The sequence below is a fragment of the Camellia sinensis genome, chromosome 10 (assembly GCF_055761805.1).
Source record: "Camellia sinensis isolate YWXY chromosome 10, ASM5576180v1, whole genome shotgun sequence".
In the NCBI taxonomy this organism is placed as follows: domain Eukaryota; kingdom Viridiplantae; phylum Streptophyta; class Magnoliopsida; order Ericales; family Theaceae; genus Camellia; species Camellia sinensis.
This window is the reverse complement of record NC_138970.1, coordinates 142,805,051-142,831,583: the sequence shown is the minus strand read 5'-3', so window position 1 is coordinate 142,831,583 and position 26,533 is coordinate 142,805,051. Positions and strand designations below refer to the sequence as shown.

The following is a 26,533-nucleotide window of genomic DNA, read 5'->3' as shown; positions in this document are numbered from 1 at the left end:
CAATATTTGCTCTTTCTTTTATTGTGTTAATAAACGGAAAAAAGGCGAAAGAAAAGCAAAAATGTATCTTCAAAACTAATTTTTTTTAGTTTTCACTGCTTATAACTAAAATTGAAAAAAAATATATTTAGAATTTAAAATTTTTCTTCATTAAAATAGGAAAAGAAGTGTGTGGCAAAGAAAAATAAGAAAAAGTGAGAGATCGAAGAAGGGAGACAAATATAGAGAGAATATTATATTTCAGCGGCCAAATCTGGTCTAAATTTGATGGACAACGATGATGATGGAGCTCTTGTTGACAATAGTAAGCAGAGAAAGATGAGAGGAGTATAAGAGAACACGGAGAGGGATTTGCCGACGGCGAAAGAGGTGAGGGCGAAGCCAATCAGGTGAAGGCGAAGTCAATCAGGTGAAGGAGCAGGTGCGGCAAGAGAAGATGGCCAGTGATTGCCGATCAAGAGAAAGAGAAGAAGGAACAAATCAAGACTTTTTTGTATACACAAACATTTAGAATTTAATGGTGCATAGGTCCTTATAATAAGACCTGTGAATAATTATTCCAAAAGTAAATTGCACTAACATTTTCTAAGAATTAGAGAAAGTATAATAAAATCTAATAAGTTTGACATAATCAATATAGACAATGTATGAACACATGCATAAGCATAATTAAAGAGAAAATATATACTATTTCAATATCATTTGGGTATAATACAAATACACTTTGTTTAAAATATGGATTATTTTATGTGATTTTAAAAATTACAAATATACTTTTGTCAGAATTTTTTATTTAATAAAATTAATAAGAAAATAAATTTTCTAACTACTCTTTTATACAAGAATAAAATCACGTGAATTATTAATTAAAATATATTTTTAATATAATTAAAAACTAAAAATTACTAATTAACTTGATTATTTATTAATAAGATAGATCATTTATTATGCGATTACTTGAAGGAGCGGGATGCAATTTCAAAAACTATATGAGGCAGTCTGTATTTTAAACAAATCTCAGGGGTTGTATCTATAATTTATCCTATCATTTTTATTCATATTATTAACAAGTTTAATTTAAATTTTATTCTCTAAACTATTGCCATTTTTGTATTTCATTCTTGTACTAATATTTTTGTCTATTTAGTCTCTAAATTTTCTAATTTCATCTAATGTAATTTAATTGGAGATAATTGTCCAAATCAGTAACTTGTTAAAGTTTAATTTGATGGATAAAAAGATTATTTTAAAATTTAAACAATTTTAACAACAAATAACCAAATACTTAATTTTTTCTATTCACTATTTAAACAATTTTTAAAACATTGAGTGATTTATTAATTGTAAGCACTTAATTTAATTATATTTGTCTTTAAAAAAATAAATAGTATATTTTTAAAATCAGGGCACCCACCTCATAGGCCAATTTTTTAATCTTTTGGACCATCAGGACCAAGCTCTAATGTATTTGGGTTAAAAGGACATAATTTGTCCAAAATGACACTATTTGTTGAAATCAAATCAAGCTATCTTTTGAAATTATCTAATTTGTTTATTGTTGAAAATTCACCAAGCCTATTTTCTTATCAAATCAATTTAACATTTTTATGAATTATTATACATTAAAACTTAAAAGATCAAAATAGGACCTGTATTGAGCCTATGGTGTTCAAATTGAACTAGTCCACTATGCATGAATTAGAGACAAGCCTATCCCTTACACCCAAAAAAATATAAAAAAATAAAAGAATAAAAAAATACTCTAATGTTAAAATATCATTACCCACACATATGTTTAATTCTCTCTATTATATGTTTGTAATAGATAAATTCTTTTACATATCTAATGATTATGAAATAGAAATACAAATTTATAATTATTTTAAATTAAAAAAAGATCATTACACTTATAATTGAATGATATAATGAAGCATTTTCATTACAAATATGTAATGAAAAGGATTACAATCCCGTCTGTCATATATTATATAGACAGTTACATAATAATAAGATTTTGACTTTTTATTACTATTATTCACTGATTTATCAGTTAATAATATCCGATATGATACGAACACATATCGGAATACTCATTTAAAACCATGGACCCAACTTTTTAACAATAGACTATGAGAATTCTATCCAAGAACATAAAGTAGCCGAAAATATTTTTGAAAATGGAAGAGGAATGGGTTGTATCGATCGCTTTAATGATGGGGTATGGAAATGTTCATGCACTTAGCTCGTGTAGTCTGTTTTATTATTTTTGTCTCTTTGTCAGTCACCTTTTCTCTTTCTGTTCAATATATAAACACACACACTCACACTTTTCTTCAACCTCCATTGTCCCCCCATAAACCTCCATAACTTCTCTTCAACTTTCACTTTCCAATGGAGAGTCCATACATATTGCTCATCTCTCTCCTCCTAATCAGCTTCCTCTTTGCTCCGAGTCTGGCCTTGGCGTACAATATTCGTGCGATTTTCACATTTGGAGACTCAATTTTTGATGCGGGTAACAATCATTTCAACAAAAACTGCACTGCACAAGCAGATTTTCCGCCCTATGGATCGAGTTTTTTTCGCCATCCCACTGGTAGATTCACCAATGGCAGAACAGTTGTGGACTTCATTTGTGAGTGTTCTTGTTTTTCTTTTTCCTTCTAGTTCTGTTACAAACACGGGAATCAAATACAGAATGAAACAATACATGGCGGTGTTTGGGAAGAAATTTTTTAGATTTTATTTTTTATTTTTTTTCACTAAAAGATAAATTGGTTATAAAATAAAAAAAAAACAAATCTAAACAAAATATCACATCAAACCCTAAAATCATTTCACTTTTTTTTTTTCACAAATATCACATCCAATTACAAAAAAACCAAACTATCTTCTCAAAAACAAAAACAAAAAAAATTCTCCAATAATATCCTACAACTAAAAAAATCTACAAAAAAACCCACTTCTCAGACACTCACATAATACATATGATTGATAAGATTTTACAAAATTCGTTGGTTGGATCAACTTTTTAATCTTTTTTCCATTTAGTTCCACTGCAAACACAAAAATGAAGTACAGAATAGAACATCAAATACACATAAGTTGATAAATATTTTATAGAACCTGTTATCCACTTGACAAATCTAACTTGTCCATTCATATGCATTTTTTATGTGATATTGTGATCGATTTCTGTATATCCTAAAACACACAATACATATGAATTAATAATATTTTACTTGCATTTGTTGGTCGTATTCACTTCTAACAATTCTATATACATTCTGTGTCCATTTTGTGATTGATTTCCATGTTGCTATATTTATTGTTTGGGAGTTGCTATAACATCATTTGTTTTCTTTTTCACCATTTTGTCTAACTGAATTACATAACAATATATTATTTACTTTCATTAATTCTTTAATAAGTATATATATAGCAGGTGATATAAAATGATAACAAAACATGATTAAAATCCATATATATATATATATATATATTGATATTGTGAGATATGTTTGGTTGATTTTTTGTAATGTATTGTTTTTGTCCTTGTAGCTCAATTTGTTGGAATAGAATTACAAAAGCCATATCTTGAGTTACAAAGTGAAGTGGTGAATGGAAGTATGAAGGAATATCCATCCAATGGCATCAACTTTGCAAGTGCTGGCAGCGGTGTCCTTCGTGGAACAAACCATTATTTGGTAAGAAAACCCCCTCCACCCAAATAACAACTACTCTTTTTAAGAGTTTGATACTTTAAATTTTTATTTGTTGCAGTGATAATTAATGTGATCTAAATTCTTTCTATACCTAAAAAGCAAAAAGTACTAATTAGTGTGTTTGGTTTAAATTTTTTGGATTAATTTTTTTAAAAATTGACTTTTTTAGTTTTTGTATTTTTTTGTTTTTAGTGCATATTTTTTAAATTTTAAGCATTTTTTTACTTTTTTAGATGCACCTTACTTAGATGTATCTAAAAAGTAAAAAATTTGTGAAAAAATATTTTAAAAAATTAATAAATACATAAAAATACAAAAAATGTATTGAATTCTTATATTTTTTTTTGTATTTTTGGTATTTAGTAAATTTTTAAAAGATTTTTTTTACAATTTTTTTACTTTTTAGGTGTATTTATGTTAGGTGCGTCTAAAAAGTAAAAAAATTACTTAAAATATTAAAAAAAATCAGTAAAAACAAAAAAACACGAAAAATAAGAAAGTAGAATTTTTTGAAAAATATTTTTGAAAAGTAAAAACAAGTAAGGTGAATATTTGTCTTATGAAAATTAATTACTAATAAATTTGATTGTATATATAGCAATGCTCCAATTCTAAAAGTAAAAAAGAGAACAAAAATCGGAAAAATCCTTAGAATTTGACATTAATAGTCAAGACTGGGGTTGTTTGGGGCATCTTAAATAAGTGTATTTTTTGTCTTTTTGAATTAAAAAGTTGAGGAAAAAAATATGGATGTTTGGATTAACTTTTTGATTTTTTATAGAAAAATATGTATTAAAAAATTGTATAAATTAATATGTAGGAAAAAATTAAAATTGAGAATTGTGTAGTTGTACTTTTTAACTTTTAATAAATGGTGATAACTTTTTAACTTTTTAAATAATTTTTTAACTTTATAATTTTTATTTAATTTGCCAAACTTGACCGTACTTAGATTGTGGTCACGATTAATCTGAAATTCATGATAATTTTCTTAACACTTTTCTAGTGCCATTGCATAAAAAGAAGAGCAACAGTTTAGAACCACTTTTGGCTGCTTCCGCAGCTATTTATTTGCATTGTTGTAATTTTCATCTAAAACCCTCTAGAACGCAGATTTTAATGCTCGGGCATTGGTGTAACTACTGGCTAATTATTTATTGGAAAAATGTTTGGGGGCCCTAATTCTGTGGCTTAAATGTGGCTTAAATGGCCAAAACGACGTTGTTTTGGTCATTTTGATGTTGTTTTGTACTCAAAACGACGTCGTTTTGGCCATTTGAGCCACATTTGAGCCACAGAATTTGGGCCCTCTACCATTGCTCTATTTATTGAGGGGTTCATTTGGAAATAAGATTTTTTTAGTGATTTTTTAATTTTTTTATTAAAATATAATATTTTAGTTTTTTGGAATGAATTTTTAATTTTTTACAAAAAGATATATAAAAAATAGAGTAAATGGAAAATAATCTTTGACTTTTTTTTTTTTTTTTTTTTTTTTGACTTTGGTCGTAACTTTTAAATTTTTAAGTTATTTTATACACTTCTTAAACAAATTTTAACATTGTGTTTAGTTGGAAAATTTTAAAAGAGATTTGAAAAGAAAAAAATAAAAATTAAGTGAAATATGAATAAAATATATTTATATTTTCCTTAATTTCACACATATTTTCTATTTCCTTTTCAAATCCTTCAAATTCTCAAACCAAACATAGTGTAAGTAGTCCTATTAATAAATAATTGGGCAAATTACATATACACCCCTCCAGGTTTGGTTAAATTACAGATACCCCCCTGAGGTTTCGGAAATTACATCCCGCCCCCTGAGGTTTGTATTTTCATAACAATTTACCCCCTGAGGTTTATATTTCATAACAAATTACCCCCTAATTTCTTATGCAAATATAGCATTCAGGGGGGAATTCGTAATTTCTCAAACCTCAGGGGGTATCTGTAATTTTGTCAAACCTGGAGGGGTGTATATGTAATTTGCCCTAAATAATTCTATTAACTTTGCATTTTTTTCCCACTTACCTATTGAAGGAAGCCACATCATTCTGTGAATAATTATGTTTCCTCTTCTATGTTAGTAGAACTAGTCTTAGGTCAAGTTTGGCATGTTTAAAAAAAGACAAAAAGTCAAAAAATCACTATTCTATTTAAGTCACATCATCTTATTTAAGTCACATCACCTCTCTAACACATCACTTCAAACATAACCCAAACCCAACCCATATTTCATAAAAAGTCAAAAAGTGCACTTATTTAGATCATCCCAAACAACCCCTTAGTTTAATTAGTACAAAGAAGGTAATGCTCAGTCTATAGCTTAAATTAGATATAACATCACGGCCAAATTACACAAATAACCTCTGTTTTTATATTAATTTAGTCCATACTATTATAATTACCTCGATTTTGACTTTAAATTTATGATTTTAACTCAATTGATTACAATTGTTAGTAAATATATAAATATGAAAAATGAGCGCATAAGTGACATATATTATATTTATTGTGGGAACATATTTTGTGAATGATAACACATGGCCAAGGTGACGCCGAAATGTCAGCCGAAGTGCCATGTGTCTTGGTCATGACGCCGAAGTGGTCTCAGCTAGGCCGAGGTTATCTGCGGAGACACCGGAATCCAAGATGAGCAAATAAGGGACAAGAGTCCTAGAACTGGGGGGAGGACTTTTAGTATGGATAAAGATAAAGCTCTTAGGGAGTTTATCTCTATTCGGCTGTGAGTCCTAGATGAGCATTGAGCCAAAGTCCATTAAAGTCAGGCTTCTACAGGGATCAGATTAGTGTTAGTAATAAAAGTAAGGCACTCTCGTGGGTCTAAGGTACGCTTTTTATATTCTGGCTAGTGAGTTAAGCACTATTTGCTATCTTTGAGAGATAACTGAGTACTGACTTGATCATCAGAGTATCCCCGGGTGGATGAACCACCACCAGAGTCTTATCTTTCTGTGACAGGTTGTTCGGGCGTGATCTATTCTGTCTGTGCTCTCCTACTTAGTTCCTGTTTGGCAGTGTGGTCGGAAATTAGCACCCATAATTTGGCGTCATCTGTGGGAAACGTAAGGAGAATAAATGGCCAAGGATGGGCAAAAAGTAAATATTGGGGGCGATATCCTTAGTGGGAGTGGTAAAAACACTGATGCTAACGTTAAGAGAACAACTGTAATGAAGAACCTCGGGATAAAAATCCTGGGGAAAAGGACGTCGGCCTAGAGGGAGACGCATCGAAGAAAGCATGTTAAGGCGGGTATTACAACGAAAGCGACCTCTAGGTATGGAAAGATAGACGTTTGAGGAAGGACAACGAGATAAAGGGAATGGCGAACAAGTTGGTAGACCTACAATCAGTTGTCAACATCATGATGCAAAACAACACCATGCAGCCACCGTTTCCATTAGAGAACACGCCGATTCCAGTGGCCAAGGACGATGCCCACAAAGGGGGACAAAAGCAATCTTTGCAGTCCTTCAGTATGACAGGGCAAAGGAGCATTTGCATCGGCCTTTATGGGAGGTCGAGCGAGGAGAATCGATGAGAGGGGAGTCTCAAAAAACACCTCATGCTAAGGAAACTTATGTCAAGGACCATCGACATGTTCAAGGAAAGGAGTTTTGTTTTGACATGATGAATGGATAGAGGTCCAAGAGGACTTATAATGACACCGGGGGCAGAGTACCAAAAAGGCTGAAATCCGTTGACAGCTGAGCTCCTGGACAGACTAAGGAGGATTTGAGGGACTATCTCTAGAAGAAGCGACAAGATGCCGAGGTCACATCACCAGTCAAGCCGAGAACGCCATTCTCAATAGAATTGGATAAGTTTGAGGTCCCGAAAAGATACTACATGCCAAGATTCCAGATATACTATGGTAAGTCTGATCCTAACTTTTACATTGGTTTATATCTGAACTCAATGGCACTATATACCGGGAACGAACCGTTGCTCTACAATGTGTTCCCCTCATTCTTTGGGGAAATCGCATCAGATTGGTTTCACAAGTTGCCGAAAGGAGCTGTGAAAAGTTGGAAAAGCCTGACCGACATATTCGTGGCCAGGTTCGTTACAAACAAACTACAGCCGTTAAGGGTAGACACCCTGATGGCTCTGAGAATCGAGGAGGATGAAAGCCTTAGGGCTTATGCCAAAAGATATTATGAGGTTTTTAACTGAATACCAGGGTGCAACCAAGAGTTAGTGGTCATATATTTTAAGAATGGCCAGAACAATGACTGCCTGCTTCGAAAGTCACTGGCAAAGTCGCTGTCAAAAAGTATGGAGGAACTCATGGCCAGGATCACGAAATATGCGAGAGCTGAAGAAGACACGCCAGGGACAAAGGCGTCGAAACACGAGAAGAGAAACGGCTCGCCGAAGCGAGACCGAGGTAATACTGGATTTAACAGACAAGAAACATGACTGAGGGCCACACAGGCAGTCACCACCGTAATCCAGATTCCGATTTATAAAGTTCTAGAAAGAATCAAGAACCAATCGTATTATAGAGCGCCAGAAAAAATTCCTAGCGAATTCATGGGAAGAAGCCTGGGAAAGCACTGTGCTTACCACAATGAAGATGGATTCCTGACACAGGGTTATAGAGCCCTAAAAGCACATTTGGAAGATCTAGTAAGACAAGGTCACTTAAAGGACCTAGTAGATGAGGCTAGAACAAGGGAAGAGCAAGCAAGGCTACCTCAAGCACCGGCAGCACCACCTCCACCAGCACTCAACCACAAGCAGACAGACCTTCGAGTGATCAATGTGATTTATTCGAAGGTCAATGAGAATGAGGTACGTGGGGAGACTCAGAAGGTAAAGCACTTACAGCATGTGTACCAGGTCCAGCAAAAAAGACCTAGGGCAGACGAGTACTAAGGACCAATGGTGTCCTTTACTGAAGCTGACCTAGACATGGTGCAGTATCCATACAACGATGCTCTGGTGATATCCTTTAAGATTGGAGAATGTCAAGTAAGGCACATTCTGGTTGACCAAGGCAGCTCTTGTGACATCATGTATGTCAAATGTTACAAGGAGCTCGGCCTTCACCCGAGATGATCTGGAGCAGTCCAATGGTCGGGTTCAATGGAACGCCGACATGGCCCTTGGGAGCAATAAGTTTGGAGGTGCAGGCAGGCACCAAGGAGGTAAGTATAGAGTTTATAGTAATTAACACCTCCTCCCTTTACAATGTTATCTTGGGAAGGCCATGGTTACATGCAATGAGGGTTGTTTCCTTAACACTACACCAGCTGTTGCGGTTCCCAACAAAGCATAGAATTGAGAAGGTTAGAGGGGATCAGGTGCAGGCAAAGAATTACTCCATGGTAGCAATGAAATCCACCTGCAATATACGAGAAGCAGAAACAGTAGAGATTGAAGATGAGGACATGGAGGTCCTAGATGACGTCGGCAAAGAGCTGGCCGACAAAAGTGAGGAAGCCTTGAAGAAAATTATGGTCCAACAAGGAGATGAAGAGTGTTTCTTCCTCCTCGACTCAGGCTTGGCCGAGAAGGAGGAAAGGGAGTTAGAAGCATTCTTGCGAGCAAACATAGAGGTGTTTGCCTAGACGCCATATGAGATGCTTGGCATTGACCTTGAGGTTACAGACTAAATGTAGAAAGGTTAGCTGAACCCGTCATTCAATGAGCGAGGAGGCCGACATTGGTTCATGTGGAGGCAGTAGAGAAGGGAGTGGACAAATTGTTAGAGGCCAGAGCCATCTGAGAGGTAAACTACCCTACTTGGTTGTTTAACACCGTGGTTGTGAAAAAGAAGAATGAGAAATGAAGGGTTTGCGTGGACTTTACTAGCCTGAATAAGGCTTGTCCCAAAGATAGTTTCCCACTTTCCAAGATTGATTAATTAGTGGATGCCACTTCAAAACATAGAAGGATAAGCTTCCTGGACGTTTACAGGGGGTACCATTAGATAGCAATGTACCCTCTGATGAGGAGAAGACTGCATTTATCACTCAAAAAGGGTTGTATTGCTACAAAGTGATGCCTTTCGGGTTGAAAAATGCAGGAGCAACGTACCAAAGGTTAGTGACCAAGATGTTCAGACATCTAATTGGCAAAATAGTGGAAGTATATATTGATGACATGGTCGTGAAGACCAAAGAACCTAAGAATCATCTGGCCGATTTGAAGATAGTTTTCGGCATCCTTAGAACATATCGACTCCGACTCAACGCTTCAAAATGTGCATTTGGAGTTGGATCTGGTAAGTTCTTGGAATACGTGGTTACCGGAAGGGGCATTGAGGTAAGCTCAGATCAAATTAAAGCCATCCTAGATTTGAAAAGCCCAACGTCGGTAAAACAAATTTATAAGTAGAAGTTCAGATAAGTGTAAACCGTCTTTCAGTCTATTGAACAAGGCCACAGATTTCTTGTGGACAGAGGAATGTGAAGTCGCCTTGGCCGACTTGAAAAGGTACCTCACCACAGCTCCAATTCTCTCAAATCCAATACTTGAAGAGAAACTGTTCTTATGCTTGGCGGTTTCAGAGCATGCAGTGAGTGCAGTGGTAATTAGAGAGGGGAAGGGAGAACAAAGGCCAGTATACTATGTGAGTAAAACCCTTGTAGGTGCAGAGACCAGGTATTTACCCCTGGAGAAATTGACATTGGCTTTAATGATGACCTCCAAGAAGTTAAACTATTATTTCCAAGCCCACAAGATTGTGGTATTAACTGAGCACTGCTTGAAGTCTCTGCTACAATAAGGAGATCTGACAGACAGGGTAACCAAATGGGCAATAGTATTGGGCTAGTACGACCTAGAATTTAGGCCCAGAATAGCAATTATGGGCCAGGTTTTGGTCGACTTTGTGGCCGAGTTCACACTTGGAGCCAACCCACGTCGGGCTCCAATGAGCCGTGGCTTAAGGTGTCTAGGGGAACAAGAAGAGATCTAATTGGGAATGAAAAACGTTACAGTAGATCAAAAGAAAGAAAAAAAAAAAAACTCAAGCCCTGCGACATTTACATCGACGACTCATTTCGCCTATTTGTTGATAAGAGTTCAAACCGTCAAGGAAGGAGGGCAGGAGTAGTACTAATATCGCCAGATTGGTGGATGTTAGAACAATCTATTCAATTGGGGTTTAAAGCCTCAAACAATGAAGTAGAATATGAAGCACTGATCGCAGGATTGAGGTTGGCAGCAGCAATGGAAGCCGACGAGGTGATACTCTTCTGCGACTTCCAACTTATTGTGAACCAGGCAACAGGCGAGTATGCAGCCCGAGATGAAAGAATGATAGTCTATGTAAAAGAAATTGTCAGACTGTTAGCCTTGTTTCAGGATTGCCAACTACAGCAGGTTAGCCGAGATGACAACAGCCATGCCGACACCTTGGTTAACCTGGTTAGTGTAATAAAATCAGGGGAGGCAAGGACAATAATGGTTGATTATCTGTCAGGCTTAAGTGTGGAACCACTTATCACAGAGTATGAGGCAATGTGTGTGGAGATGGGTCCAAATTGGATGGACGCAATAGTAATGTTTCTTAGAGATGGGAAGCTGCCAGATGATTGCAAAGAGGCGTATAAGACCAAACTGAAGTCGGCAAGGTTTAACTTAATAGCAGAAGGACATCTCCACAGTAGGTCTTTTACTAGTCCCCTTTTGAGATGTGTGCATACCTCTTAAGTTGAAGACTTCTTGTATGAAATATATGAAGGAGTATGTGGCAGCCATGCCGGGGGCAGATGTAAACGCGCCCCGGGAGGGCCTCACTCTACAGTTCGGACTCGATTTGTTGTCGGTTCTTAATTTGAACCAAAGAGTCCAAATCCAGCAAATCGTTTTGAGAAAACAGATTTTTAGAAAAGAAGTGCCAAACATGGACTGTTTTGCCAGATACAGAGTTGCCACCTAAATATTTTATTTTGGGGAAATTTAGGAAACCCTGACTCGTTTGCCTAAAGCCACGTGTCCGTCATCACCAAAGTTGCCTCGGCTCGGGAATTTGGGTACAATTGGGGAACGTCAGCTATGAGCACCCCCGCTCGCCTGATCAAATATCGGCATCTACTAACCATGATATCTTGTTTTGAAAGCATTATGTGTTCTTATTCCGGTTATTAGCCTAGAATTACTATGTTATGCGCACAGCAAACAAGTATAGACCAAATCACCTAAATTGGAATAAAACATTGCATGTTTGTTTGGAAAATGTTTGCTACTCGCAAGTAGACTAAAATACAGGTTTTGCCACCCTCAAGCGGGCTTTAAAAAAATGGTTTTGCCACTATCTAGTGGCCTTAAAACTCACAGTTTTAATGCATTATTCCAATTTAGGTAATTCAATCTCCACTCACAGGCATTCAAGCAGTTATATCACATAAGCAAGTAGCCTCATGGTAAGCATGCTATCATGGCAACACTCACACGCATGCAAGGATGCTAAAACATAAATGCTTACCGAGTACTCCAAGCCAAAACAGAAACTAGTTAGTAATCATATGCATGATCCTAATTCATGTTAAGATGGCTAATGCAACACATGCAAGATGCAGCTACAATAGGCTCGGCTAATCTATGGATGGCATATGATGATGCTACAACTAACACGTATTCAACTTGGAATTGAAATACAATGCAGTTAGTATGATGCGTCGAGCCCGGTGCATGCAAGACAAATGTATGGATGCATGCATGCATAGCATAAGGTATGCTAATTTAAATATGACCTAATACTAACCATCAAAAGCAGGTAAGTAAAAGGGAGAAAGAAGTGGGGGTTGGAAGACATGCACACACGCACCCACACTTATTACAAATTCGCCCTCGCTCGGAGGGACCAAAAGAATAATACAAATCGAATAAGTAATTAACTACTCTAACTAATTAAATATTACAAACCCTTAATTAATTAAACAAATTAACTAAGCTACTAAAGCAGTAACACAGCCTCGGGAAGAGGGATGAATGCATGCTCGGATTGGCTTCGCTCGGAAATCCATTGCCATGACACATGTTGCCTCTGTTTTCACTGTTTGGCATCTCTGAAGACTACACAAGTCCCAAGGTATGCTCTCTACACACTGTGGAGTGCCACCGGCCAAGGTAAATGATCACCAGCTAAGGGGATGTGGTCATCGGCCATTGGTGTGACTCTCGGCCAGAAATACATGGTCGGTCGGCACTATATGTAGTCGACCGGCCAATTCTTCCTGCAGAACCTATTTTGACAGCAGCAAAGGGCAAAATAAGGCATGGCAATGCATTTCAAGCAAATGTGTGCACCAACACACCCCTTATCATGTTTATGACTCAAAGGGGTATGGTACTCGATTCTCGGACACCAATCGCGCATTTCAATACGTGATGGCCCAAGAAACCAAGTTGTGCATTTTAATGTCAAATCTAATGCACACAAACACACAATGAACTCAACCTCTATCATACTCAATTCAAGAGGCAAAGCATGCATGCCAATGTATTGCAACCTAGGCATGTGAGCTAAGTGTGCAACATGATCATACAAACAACAAAACCATGTGCAATAGGCACATGAACTAAACAAGTAAGCATGCAAGGCATATAACATCAATGTTAATGACACACATGCAACAACATGAAAGGCATAACACATGTAAATATGCAAAGCGACTTAACATAAGAAGCATGCCAAATGCAATGACACTTAAACATGCAACATGTTAATAGGCTAAGTACCTAAAAATACAAACATGTATAGCATGCAACAACATGCCAAAGGGATGGTCTTAAACTAATTTGGACAGCCCCCTACTAGGTCCAAAACAGTGGCCAACATGCTCAAGAATGGAAGCCAAAACACATACAAATAGGCATGCATGCAAGGTCCAACACTTAGGCACATAGAGACAACTTTTAAGCACACTTAAAAGAGGAACAACATGGGCATATGACATGCAATGTAAGCTCTGAAAATCATGTTAATGATGGTGCCAAAACAAGCAATCAATACAAGCATAGCATACAACAAATGATCTAAAGCCTAAGGCTCACCAAATAAGCATTGAACTACACTTAGTGCAACCACACATGGCATGAATTAAGTGACTGAAAACAGAGATGTGACCTGCTAAAATGAGCCTCAAAACCCACCTAAATGGCATCTAAATGGCTTAAGTATGGAAGCATGCACAAGGGCCCAAACAAGGAGCATAAGACAACAACCTTTTGACACATTACAGGGATATCAAATGCAAGCATATAGGCATGCCACAAGGACTGAAATAACATGACAAGTGGTTCCAAACCATTGAAATGATGCAAGGATGGCATGCTAGAGGGGTCAATGCTCAAGGCATACAAGAGATTTTGCATGGTAGCTATACAAAGCAAAGCATGGATGACTCAACTGACCAAAAATAGTCCCTTAGCATACTAAAATAAGCATAAAAGCTTCACAAAATTAGGCCAAAACACATGAGCATGGTAGTCTACATGCTAGGCACATGTTAAGGCAAATCATGGCATTACAAGACATGTATATAAACTAAGCATGGTGTGTCTAAACCAGGTAAAAACAGTGCTATATCATGGCAAAATAAGCACAAATAGCACTTAAGACATGGCCAACATGAACTTAAAAATGGTGCTCACACATGAGGCTAAAATGGCACTTTTTGAAGACAACAAGGAGAGGGGGTGGCCCTCTCATTCTTAGGACCTTAAACCACTATCCGCACCACTGAAATCCCTCAAGATTTCAGCGGTGAGGAGGCCCAAACAAGGTGGTCCCGGAGCTCACCAAAAACACACAAAAATGGGGCCAAACAAGGCCTAAAAGGGGGTAAACAACCTCAAAAATAAAAGTGACCTTAATGAAGTAACTTAAACACAAAAAAATAGAACCTTTGTATGTTATACACAAAGCTCAAATCAGCAAGAAAGACACGCTAAAAGTGTGTGCAAAAACGGGAAATAAAGAGGGAAAATGAGTTACCTTTGTAGCCAAAAGGAGACAGCAGCCTCTTGGTCCAAAAAAACAGTCTCTTAGCCTCTGAAAATGGCCTCCAAGCTCCTTAGGTTGATGATGGAGGTGTTGTGCTAGGAGGTGTAATTCAAATGGCCAAGAACTAGATCCTTTTGCACCCTCTAACCCACACAAATGTAGAGAGAGGGAGATATATAGAGAGAGAGAGTGATATATATATGATATATATCAGATTTTCTAACCCTTGAAATGGGAGGAGAGGCCCTCTATTTATAGAGCAAGGCAAAAGGCCTAAGCTTCTTGGAGAAACTAAGGCAAAAGGGTCAAAGGGGGCAAGCTTCTAAGGGAAGCTAAGTCAAAAAGTGCAAGCTTCTCTTGGAAGCTTAGAAGGGTTCAAGCTTCTTGGAGAAGCTAAAACAAAGGTTGAAGCTTCTTGGAGAAACTAGACAAGGGTTCAAGCTTCTTGGAGAAGCTAGAGGAAAAGGTGCAAGCTTCTCTTGGAAGCTTAGAAGGGTTCAAGCTTCTTGGAGAAACTAAAATAAAGGTTCGAAAGGTTCAAGCTTCCTTAAGAAGCTAAAACCAAGGATTCAAAAGGTTCAAACCCCCTCAAGAGAAGGTCTCGGCCAGAAAAAGTGGCTAATCAGCCAACAAAGTTGGTCGACCGACCACAAAAGGTGCCGACCGACCATCAAAGGCACCGACCGGCCATCACCAATGGCCTGTGGAAAGAAAACAGGGCCAGTGGCCTCAAGCCATGGCCGGTGGGTTTAGGGAATGACAAACAAACCATTCTCTACCCTCTAAAGCAAAAACCAACAAGTGTTTGGTCCAACCAAGCACAAAACAGTTGAGCTGAGAGATCCTGAGGCAAGGTGCGTAGCCGAGACCTCCGAGCACTCAGGACGAACACGAACATGGGTAATCATCGAGTGTTCAAATGATGACGTCCAAGTCTCGAGGACGATAAAAAATTAGGTGTCTACAGCAGATCACTTGTTCATAGGACCATTACTCAGGGATATTGGTGGCCCTACATGCAAAAGGATGCCGAAGCCTACGTCAGGAAGTGTGAAAAGTGTTAAAGGTTTGCACCCTTGATATATCAACCAGTAACAAATTTGAACCCAGTATCCAGTCCTTGGCCATTTGCCCAGTGGGGCATGGATCTTGTTGGACAACTGCCCCAAGCAATTGAGCAAAGGAAGTTTCTGCTAGTAGCAACTGATTATTTCACAAAGTAGGTAGAAGTTGAACCCTTTGCAAAGATTTGGGATGTTGATGTAAAGAACTTCATATGAAAAAACATCATCACCAGGTTTGGGATCCCAAGGGCAATAATAGCAGACACAATTTGACAATAAGCTAATCAAGAGCTTCTGTGCAAAGTACAAAATCAAGAACTACTACTCTACTCTAAGTTTCCCTTAGAGCAATGGTCAGGCAGAAGCATCCAATAAGACTATCTTGGATGGGATCAAAAATAGGCTGGAGGTAGCAAAAGGGAAATGGATGAAAAAATTGCCCAATGTACTTTGGGCATATCGGACTACGCCGAGAAGATCAACTAGGAAATCCCCATATGTCATGGCTTATGACATAGAAGCAGTAATCCCATTGGAAGTCGGCATCCCATGGATCAGAACCTAAGGAGTAGAGAATGGGACTAACAAGGCATTCTTGGTACGAGACCTAGACCTACTTGAGGAGAAAAGGAAGAGAGCAGCAATTCGGTTAAAGGTATACCAGCAACAACTTGTTAGGGCTTATAACAAGAAGGTCAACCTAAGAGAATTCAAAGTTGGGGACTTGTTGCTAAGGAAAGTGGTTAGCAACAAGAAGAATCCTAGGGAGGGCAAGCTGGGCGCAAATTAAGAGGGGCCTTATAAAATCATCACGGTCGCCGGCAATTGGGCATATTGGCTTGAGGACAGTGAAGGCAAAGAGTTGCCAAGACCCTAGAATACTTGCAACTTGAAGTTTTTCTATCATTAGACTCTTTGTTTTTTGAAGTTTATGTCATAATTTTATTAGCTGAGGTAGTAATAAAATTTCAGCCTGATTTTTTAAATTTGAAATTTGTGTGATTGGACTAACTAGTCCTATGGCGATGTTTTCTGATTGAAACATGACGAATAACTTAGACTTATTATATAGCAGAGTTGAATTATACTTGCATATAATAGAGTTGAACTAATTTGGCGATGTTTCTGATTGAAACATGGCGAATAACTTAGACTTATTATATGGCAGAGTTGAATTATACTTGCAGATAATAGAGTTGAACTAAGTTGACGATGTTTCTGATTGAACAGGACGAATAACTTAGACTTATTATATAGCAGAGTTGAATTGTACTTGTATATAATAAAGTTGAACTAAGTTGGCAATATTTCTGATTGAAACATGACGAATAACTTAGACTTATTATATGACAGAGTTGAATTGTACTTGTCTATAATAGAGTTGAACTAAGTTGGCGATATTTCTGATTGAAACATGACGAATAACTTAGACTTATTATATGGCAGAATTGAATTATACTTGCATATAATAGAGTTGAACTAAGTTGGCAATGTTTCTGATTGAAACATGACGAATAACTTAGACTTAATATATGACAGAGTTGAATTATACTTGCGGATAATAGAGTTGAACTAAGTTGGCGATATTTCTAATTGAAACAGGACGAATAACTTAGACTTATTATATGACAGAGTTGAATTGTACTTGTATATAATAGAGTTGAACTAAGTTGGCGATATTTCTAATTGAAACATGACGAATAACTTAGACTTATTATATGACAGAGTTGAATTGTACTTATATATAATAGAGTTGAACTAAATTGGCGATATTTTTGATTGAAACAGGACGAATAACTTAGACTTATTATATGGTAGAGTTGAATTATACTTGCATATAATAGAGTTGAACTAAGTTGGCGATGTTTCTCATTGAAACATGACGAATAACTTAGACTTATTATATGGCAGAGTTGAATTGTATTTGTATATAATAGAGTTGAACTAAGTTGGCGATATTTCTGATTGAAACAAGACGAATAACTTAGACTTATAACTTAGACTTATTATATGGTAGAGTTGAATTATACTTGCATATAATAGAGTTGAACTAAGTTGAATTGAAACTAGACTTTCTATGTTGGCAAGATTAAACTTGGAATGGAACTAAGTGGAGTTCAGTTAGATTAACAAAGAAACCAAGGTTGAGAACCTCGGCTAGTCTTTGTTATGTGCTTAATGTGAACATAAGTGAAACTTAGGTTCACATTAGGGGGTAGAGAACTGGAGAATGATGAATAAGCTTAAAAATTTGAAGTGCTTGGGACTTAGACAAGATTTACAAGTTAGAATGGGCTTAACGCTTGTTGAAATTTTACAAAAATTTACAAGTTTGCCGAGGTTATATTGAAAAAAGTATCTGAGGTACGTAATTGCCGAGCTGGGCAACCAGGTTGCCAGGCTAGGAAATGGTAGAAGGAAGAAGTCTTGATAGAAGATAGCATATGAAAGTAAAAAGCAATCCTGAATAAAACTTGTAAAAATATTTTGATATTTTTAAGTGTTAGCCGAGATATTCTGATGGTTGGCCAAGGCAAACAGTCAAGGTTTGTATTCGAGGTATTATACCCCAAAGTTATTATACAGTTAAATGTTTACTTTGAAGAAATGTAAAAATATTCTAAATATGAAAGCATGAAAGGCATGAAAGAAAGCAGTAAAACATACATTAAACAAACATTCAACACTTAAAGAAATAAGGAGAGTTGCATTCAGAAAAAAAGCACTTTAACCTGCAAAAGATTACTTGTTCAAAATTACAAAAAGGGCGCTTCGGCCAAATTGCAAGCTAAACATTGTTCAGACAAAATAGAAGTACAAAATAAAGATGAAATATCCCAAGTACTAGGATTGATCTCTGATCTCTCCACCTCGGCGGGCGGTGTTGCATTTTTTTCGACCGTTATCTTGGCGTCAATTTCTAGCAAAGTCTGATCCAGACTCTTTTCGGCGCATTGGACTTCGGCCTCAGATGTGGTTGGTTTGAGAGAGATGCCCTTGGAAATAAAGTCATTCTCCTCATCTTGAGTCAAGTCTATTTGCTCATTGAGGGTGGGAGACTTGGCATCAGTGGCAGCCTCCTCCTTTACTTCATCGACTTCACCATCCTCGGCATCATCTTCAAGCTCTAGAGGGAAAGGCACTTGAAGCTGATTGATGTCTCTGAGGTTAGAGTCCATGGGAACAGATAACTTGTTGAGCGCCGCTGTTTAACCAAGGTAGTAACCTCGGTTACAAGCCAGGTTAACTTGCTGTTTGTATTGGTCGCGGACGGCGGCTTGCCCCTTTTCAAAAGTTTTTTCATCGGCCGCCTTGACTTCGGCCTCTTTTGAGTCAAGGGCCTCCTGAAGCTTAGCCTCTAAGTCAGCTCCCTTGGCCTTGGCAGCCGCAAGATCGGGTCTAGCGACCTCGGCTTTATCTTCAGCCAATTTGGCTTTTTCCTTAGCTAAATTCTGAGCAGCTTTGGTAGCCTCAGCCTGATCAAATAGAGCTCGATTGTTAGCCTCGGCGTTATTGAGTGATGATAGGAGTTTGGCAGCTTCCTTGGTCTTCCTTGCCAACTTCTTCCTTGTCATCTTGGTCTTGACAACATATGAGTGAGCATGCTGAATAGCCTGCAAGAAGTAAAACAGATTAGTAAGATTTTACTAAGTATAGAAAAACTGTAAAAGAGTAAGTAAAAGAGGATTACCAAGACCGAGTGCTGCATCATAAGAGCAAAGTTCTCATATTTATGCAACTCAGCCATACGGTTCATGTTTTTTTGGTAAAAGAATAGCCGTTGACAGGGTTGCGCCGACTTTAAGATTCGCTGTGTTGTCACCGACTGTTAAGGGTCTGTCGTCCACCATAACCTCGGGCACCCAGGTCATGGTGCGGCGATAGCTGCTACCTTTAGGGTGGTCGGATCTTAGCTTTTTAGCTGGTGGGGCATCGGATGATGGGGCCTCAACTGGCTTTTTTTCGGCAGAAGGGGTGCTTTTTTCAGCCACGGCTAGTTTGGAAATTGGTACAATGTCCTCAGAATCAATCTGAGTTACTATGGCCTTATCCTTGGCCTTCTTCACTCTTTTCGACTTCGGGTTTGGCTAGGATGGGGAGGATGAGGATTGCATCGTCATAACCCCGGGGATATTGGCGAGAAGGTCTTTAACAACTGCCAGTTTGCGGCCCATCTCGCCGGCAGTGGAAGCAACTGTAACTTTAGTGCCAAAGTGTATTGCTGGAAGGGCAGTAGGAGGATTAAATGGGTCGAACACCGGTGTGTCAGAACCTCGGCGTCTGCAACTTCGAGTCCTCCCAGCCAGAGCGTTGGCAAGAACTTGGCGACGACGTTGGCATTGATGTGGAGCAATCAATTTGGGAGCAGAGGTGAACGGTTGCTTCACAGGACCAAAGGTAGATCCCTGATCTGGCCTTGATGATCGTTTAGCTTGTGGAGTTCTAGCAGAATGAGGGGTCTTGCTCTTCTTGGAGATGTCGGGCGGTGTGGACTTGTAAGTTGGTATATAATTGAGCAGCAAAGGGGCTTTGCGCTGGTCAACTGGCAAGCCTAGTAGCTTCTTAAAGTCTTTATTGGGGAAAAAGGTTTTGCGAAAATCTTTTGATGGCTGAGGGAGAGCTGCAAGTACAAAATTCAAACATTAGCATAGATAAAGGGAATAAAGTAATAAGTCTTAAGTAGAAAAGTTGACACTTAGTTCTTACCCTCATTCTCTTTAAACAGCGATCAGCGCAAAGGATAGAGATGAAGGTCGTCGTCAGGTGCAAATTCCCAGTTGCCAGAGACCATGAAGTAATCATCTCCAGCACCTTTGTTGGAGTCTGGGAGGTCGGCTATGAGTTTGTAGGCTGTGGATCTCGGCTTGAGGTAATAGATATAGCTTTTTTCAAATTTTAGGCCACACATGGTATAATAATATTGGATGTCGGCTAGTGTTATCCTAGCATTTTCTCGGCTAGCTAGAGCAATTATACCATTGATGACCCTATATGAGTTGATGGCTAGCTGTATAGGGTTGAGCTTATAGTAATGGAGGACCTCCCTAAAGAGAATGTCTAGGGGAAACCGAAATCCACACTCTATAAAGGCTACTACTGGGAAAGGTATGGAATCCCCACCAGGCATGATGGAGTCCTCCTCCCTAGCCAACCTGAGGTGGACATCGGCTGGGATAGAAAACTCTCGACGGAAGTATCCGAGTTTTTCTAAGGCATATACCCTCCACCTGAACATACCCATGATGTCGGCTAAAGAAAGGAGGTGCAAGATTTCAGAGGAGAGTGGTTGGTGTGGGTTTGAAGGACCTCGACTAAACCCTAAACAGGAACTGGGGCAAGGGTTTTTCAAGATCTAGGGGAGTTTATTTCAATTTTCCTAAGGAATGTTGTTTCTACAAATCCCAAACCTAACTCTATACCGAAATAGGAAATCAAGGGAAAGATCTAGAAATAAGCCAAAAAAAATAGAAAAGAGCAATGATTCAGACTCAAGAAAACAAACAGAAATTCAAGAACACTATGTAAGCATGTGCAGATGTGCAAAAGCCAAAGAACAATGACAAATTGCTAAAGCATCATGCATGTGAACAGTTCATATGTACATATATAGACCTAGAGATAGATTGAATAGTACGAATCACAAGTAAATGCAGTAACGAAGCTTAAGGTACCAGAAGAATCCAAAGAAATGGGAAATTGATTCATGATCAAAGAAGAAACAGAGTACAACCATAAAAACAAATTCAACAGCAACGAAATAGGCATGCAAGGAACATATGTAGAGTAATGAAAGACTGAAACTAAAATCGAAAGAAATAAAGAACTCACCGGTTGGGGCCGAGATCGAGGACACCGGTTTGAGTTTTGCCGGAGTCAGACGGTGACGACGAGTGAAGCAAGATAGTAAATGCTTTGCCGAAGGAGGTAAACGGAGTGATTGCAGAGAGCTTTGAAGGTACGAAAATGGCGGTTTAGGAAATTTTTAGAAAGAAAGGCTCTGAGCAGAGAGAGAGAGAGATTGTTTTTGCAAAAGTAAAGAGACGGAGAGAGAGGGAGAAGTTTTGTTAAAATGTGAAAAGACGACAAACCATAAATGATATTCCTTGGACGACGTGTCTGTCAGGCGGCATGTGTAGAACGACGCGACCTAATAGCGCATGTCTGGTACGAATCAATGAGAGAAGGACGCGTGGCGAAAACGGTTGAGAAAACCGTGCATAACAACTCATGCGCAGATAAAACTCTTGGAGTTCTTGATTTAATGAAGCAAAAACCTCAGCTAGAAGGGTGATCTCAGTTAAGGAACTTGAAGAACTTGGTTCTTGGTTCTTGATCATTGATACAGTATACTGCTGAGTCTTGGTCATGGGAAGTCTTAGCCGACATGATATGTGGACAAACGATGTAGGTTCCATCACCTCAGGATGCCAAGGTAATAGAACCTAAGGGGCAGTTATGGGGACATATTTTGTGAATGACAACACGTGGCCAAGGTGACGCCGAAGTGTCAGTCGAGGTGCCACGTGTCTTGGTTATGATGCCGAGGTGATCTCGGTTAGGCCGAGGTTACTTGGGGAGATACCGGAATCCGAGATGAGCGGATAAGGGACAAGAGTCCTAGAATTGGGGAGGACCTTAGTATGGATAAAGATAAAGCTCTTACAGAGTTTATCTTTATCCGACTGGGAGTCCAAGATGAGCATTGAGCCAAAGTCCATTGAAACTAGGCTTTTACAAGGATCAGGTTAGTGCTAGTTATAAAAGTAAGGCACCCTCGTAGGTCTAAGGTACGCTTTTTGTATTATGGTTAGTGAGTTAAGCATTATTTGCTATCTTTGAAAAATAACTGAGTACTGACTTGATTGTCAGAGTGCCCCCGGTTGGACGAACCACCGCCGGAGTCTTATCTTTCTGTGACAGGTTATTCGGGCGTGATCTATTCTGCCTGTGCTCTCTTGTTGAGTTCCTGTTTGGCAGTGTGGTCGGAAATCAGCATCCACATTTACATAGGTAAAATTGAAAACTAGTTCAATTCAATAAGTTAATCTCAATCAACTCTAAGCATTTTCATTCAAAAATTTTAATCGGAGTTATTAATTAGACCAAATTAATACAAAATTTAAAATTAAGTATCAAAATCAAGTTAATTACAATTATAGAGACCAAAATAACACAAGAGATAAAATGCAAAGACTACCAATATAATTTATTCTAACATGTTTTTATGTCTATGCTGTTGATTGCCTCACATTTACTGCATTTTGTTACGAGAGAAATTAAGCTTTGATTTGTACATCACCTTATTAATGTTTTGGAATTACGTTAAAAAAAAATTGGACAAACACACTATTAAAAAAACGTGACAATAATATTTTTGTAAATGACTAATATATATATATATATATATATTTGTTCTAAAATTAAATGTTTGCACCAAATCATATAATTTTGTATGAATTTTCTCATTGTATGACACTATTCTTTATTTTACCTGTATTCTTTTTGCTAATGTTTCAATTTTGCTACAAACATAAACATAGATCAAAGAATTTTATTGAATAAGATTCAATGATAGATCACAGAATTGGACATATGTATATATATATATATATATAAAAATGAATGAAAAAGAATTTATACAATTTATTATTGAAGCCTACTTTTAAAACAATAATGTTAGAGATTCACATTTTACATTCACGAATGTATCCACAATGATATAGTAAAGGTCCTAAGTCCCGTATCATTTAGTGTTTAACCAATCAAAAATTAATACTTGTCAGATTGTATCATTGTGTTAATTGAATTGTGAAAAATGTATGAGGATCTCAAACATTTTCTCATTTTAAAAAACTTATCCCTTCATATATATATTATTTTGTGTCCAATTTCTAACCCTTCATGTGTGGGGTGGGCTGTTGCAGGGAGTGATGCCAATCCAAGACCAGCTACAACAATTCCAAACCCTAGTAGACCAAAACAAGATAGACAAAGACCTAATCAGGCAATCTTTCTTCCTCTTCGAGTCCGGTTCAAATGACATCTTCAACTACTTCCTTTCATTTGATCCCCCAACTCTCAATCCAGACGCCTATGTCCAATCCATGCTGACACAAGTCGAAGACTTCATTGACAGTCTTTACAGGCTTGGCGCTCGTAGCCTAGCCGTGTTTTCGTTGGGCCCGGTCGGCTGTGTTCCAGCTAGGGCTGTTTTGCCCAGTGCACCTGTGGACCGATGTTTCGGGAAGATGAATAAAATGGTGAAGAATTATAATCAGGGTTTGGAAAATCTGGTGAAGAATGTGCATATCAAGTATCCAGGTGTTGCTGGGGTTTATGGAGCTGTGTATGACATTGTTCAACTCTTTCGAGCTATGCCAATGCGTTATGGTAATTATTTTTGCTTCATTTGTTTTCTTTACATAGTTTTAACTAATGGTTTCCAGATATATCTATATTATATATGTGAGCACTTAGATTGGTTTCTCGTAGCTTTGTCTCTTTTCATGACAAGTGTTCAGAGCAAGGATCCTCTAGAGTGATTTTTTTCTAAAATTGATGTGACTTGCCAGTAAATCTCAACCACACAATGTAGCACTCTAGGAAACTTTAGGGAAATTTCACTCTAGAGGATCATTGGTGAAGTGTTCAGTAATCTATCAAAAAAAGGTGAAGTGTTCAGTAATCTATAAAAAAAAAAAAAAGAAAAAAAAAAAAAACAAAACACTAGAGAAGAGAATGGGCCAAGGCTTGAACTCAAGACCACAAATTTGATAAGGAAGATTCTTATCACTTGAGATTACAACCAATATATGTTACATATTTTATTTATTTAACTTGTACACGTATTGCGTGTGCCAACCACTAGTATATATATAGAGAAAAGTTAGGGATCATGAAAATTTTTTCATGAAAATGATCATGAAAGATTTATGATCCTTGGATTACCTTAATTAGTATGTGGTGTTTTATTCTAAGTGTAATCCAAGGGTTACAAAATTTTCATAATTATTTTCATCAAAATTTTTTCATGATACCTAACATTGCTGATATATATATATATATATATATATATATATATATATTAATATCAACAATGTAATTATATATTGATTGATATCGAATATATAAAAGTTCAAAATCCCGATACACGTGAATTAATGCTTAAACTTTTTAAAATATTGAAAATATATATATTTTAAAGTGTTCTTCATTTTTTAAAATGATTTTTTATTCCCTCCCCTTCCTTTGAAAACCCTCCACACTCCCCTCCTCAAGCAACCGACTTCGCAACCCTCTGCCTCCACTCTTTCTAACAACTCATTAAACATATTATTTTAATTATGTTTTCTATTTACTTTAGAAGAATGTTTATCTACCAAACTTGTTATTCGTTTTTATTTTTTTTTTAATAAAAAAGAAACAAATGAAACAAAATATATTTACTGTTTTTTTTTTTTGTGTGTGAAACCATCAATGTTACCAAACACAATCTGAAATCATTGCTTTCATAAGTATTATCCAACCAACTCACAACATGGGGACTAAAATTTCTCATGTGATGTGTCACATGATTTAACATTTGCTTAACCCTAAAGTAGGGTGTACATGGTCTAAATTGTCGGTTTGGTATAATTTTTATTAATTTTGATTTTGGTTTTGAAAATAGTAGAATCATTCAAATTGATTTGATTCCCGATTTCAAAACTTCGGTTATGATTTTGAACCGAACTAGACCGTGACATATTTGTTTATTTTACTTTTATATGTAAAAATTAAAATATAAAATGTCTCCTATAAGATTTGAATACTAGTTTTCAATGTAAAATTGATAAAGTCTAACCGACTTACCAAATAATTATCATTAATTTGTTTACTAACATAAAATATATATCATATTTATTGTTAGATAAAATGTAAAATCGAACCGAATCAAATCGGTTTCGGTTCTGGTCCGATTCTATAGTTTAACAGTTCGGTTACGGTTTTAATTTTTTTGAAACCGGTTCTTATGATTCGATTCCTAATTTACTCTAAAACCGAACCAATCCGGTTTGTGCACACCCCTACCCTAAAGGGCTCTTTGTAACTGTATGTATGACATTATGACAAAGCCATTCTTATTAGTTTTACACATTATTCATAGAGTAGTATAATCCAAACACAAAATAAATATAAAGATAAATAAAATTAATATAATATAATGTGACAAGTTTTGATTCAATCACTTTAAAATAAAAAAATCCCATCAAAATGCTTATATTACAAAAAAAAAATAGTAATGTCACATTATTGTAGTCTTAAATTCTGCATGAATATCATTTCCGTAATTCATGATTACAAATATTGCACATGTAGGCATCTTGAATGTATCCAGTGCATGTTGTGGGTATGGAACTCTTGGAGGACAGATGCAGTGTGGGAAGGAGGGTTACTACATCTGCTCAAACCCTAATCAATTCTTGTTCTGGGATTTTTTTCACCCTTCAGAGCATACTTACAACCTCATCTCTAAGCTTTTATGGAGTGGAAGTCAATCCCGGATTCGACCCTTCAATTTGAAGACTCTAGCGAACATTACCCTACTTCACTCGTAATCTCGATACTGCTATTTAAAACTATGCTCGTGATTGAACAGTACAACCAGAACCATTTGAGCAAGAGATTAAAGAAAATAATTATATTGCATTGATACTATATGATCAAGAATTAAATTAAAACATGCAACTTGTGGAGGTTTATTGAGTGTGTCGGTTTT

General features: G+C 37.1%; 2 protein-coding genes across 2 annotated transcripts; one reads left to right on the top strand and one right to left on the bottom strand.

Annotated features, from left to right (window-relative positions):
• The first annotated feature begins 2,322 nt into the window (after positions 1-2,322).
• GLIP6 (GDSL-motif lipase/hydrolase 6) lies at positions 2,323-26,514 on the top strand. Its single transcript, XM_082892468.1, has 4 exons — positions 2,323-2,635; positions 3,562-3,707; positions 23,700-24,165; positions 26,134-26,514. The coding sequence occupies exons 1-4, from the start codon at positions 2,392-2,394 to the stop codon at positions 26,370-26,372; spliced, it is 1,095 nt and encodes a 364-aa protein (XP_082748594.1). The 5' UTR covers positions 2,323-2,391; the 3' UTR covers positions 26,373-26,514.
• LOC114281575 (uncharacterized) lies at positions 18,462-21,743 on the bottom strand. Its single transcript, XM_028224076.2, has 3 exons — positions 20,482-21,743; positions 19,466-20,395; positions 18,462-19,388 (listed from the first exon to the last, which is right to left on the bottom strand). The coding sequence occupies exons 2-3, from the start codon at positions 19,529-19,531 to the stop codon at positions 18,984-18,986; spliced, it is 471 nt and encodes a 156-aa protein (XP_028079877.2). The 5' UTR covers positions 19,532-20,395; positions 20,482-21,743; the 3' UTR covers positions 18,462-18,983.
• Positions 26,515-26,533: the final 19 nt, after the last annotated feature.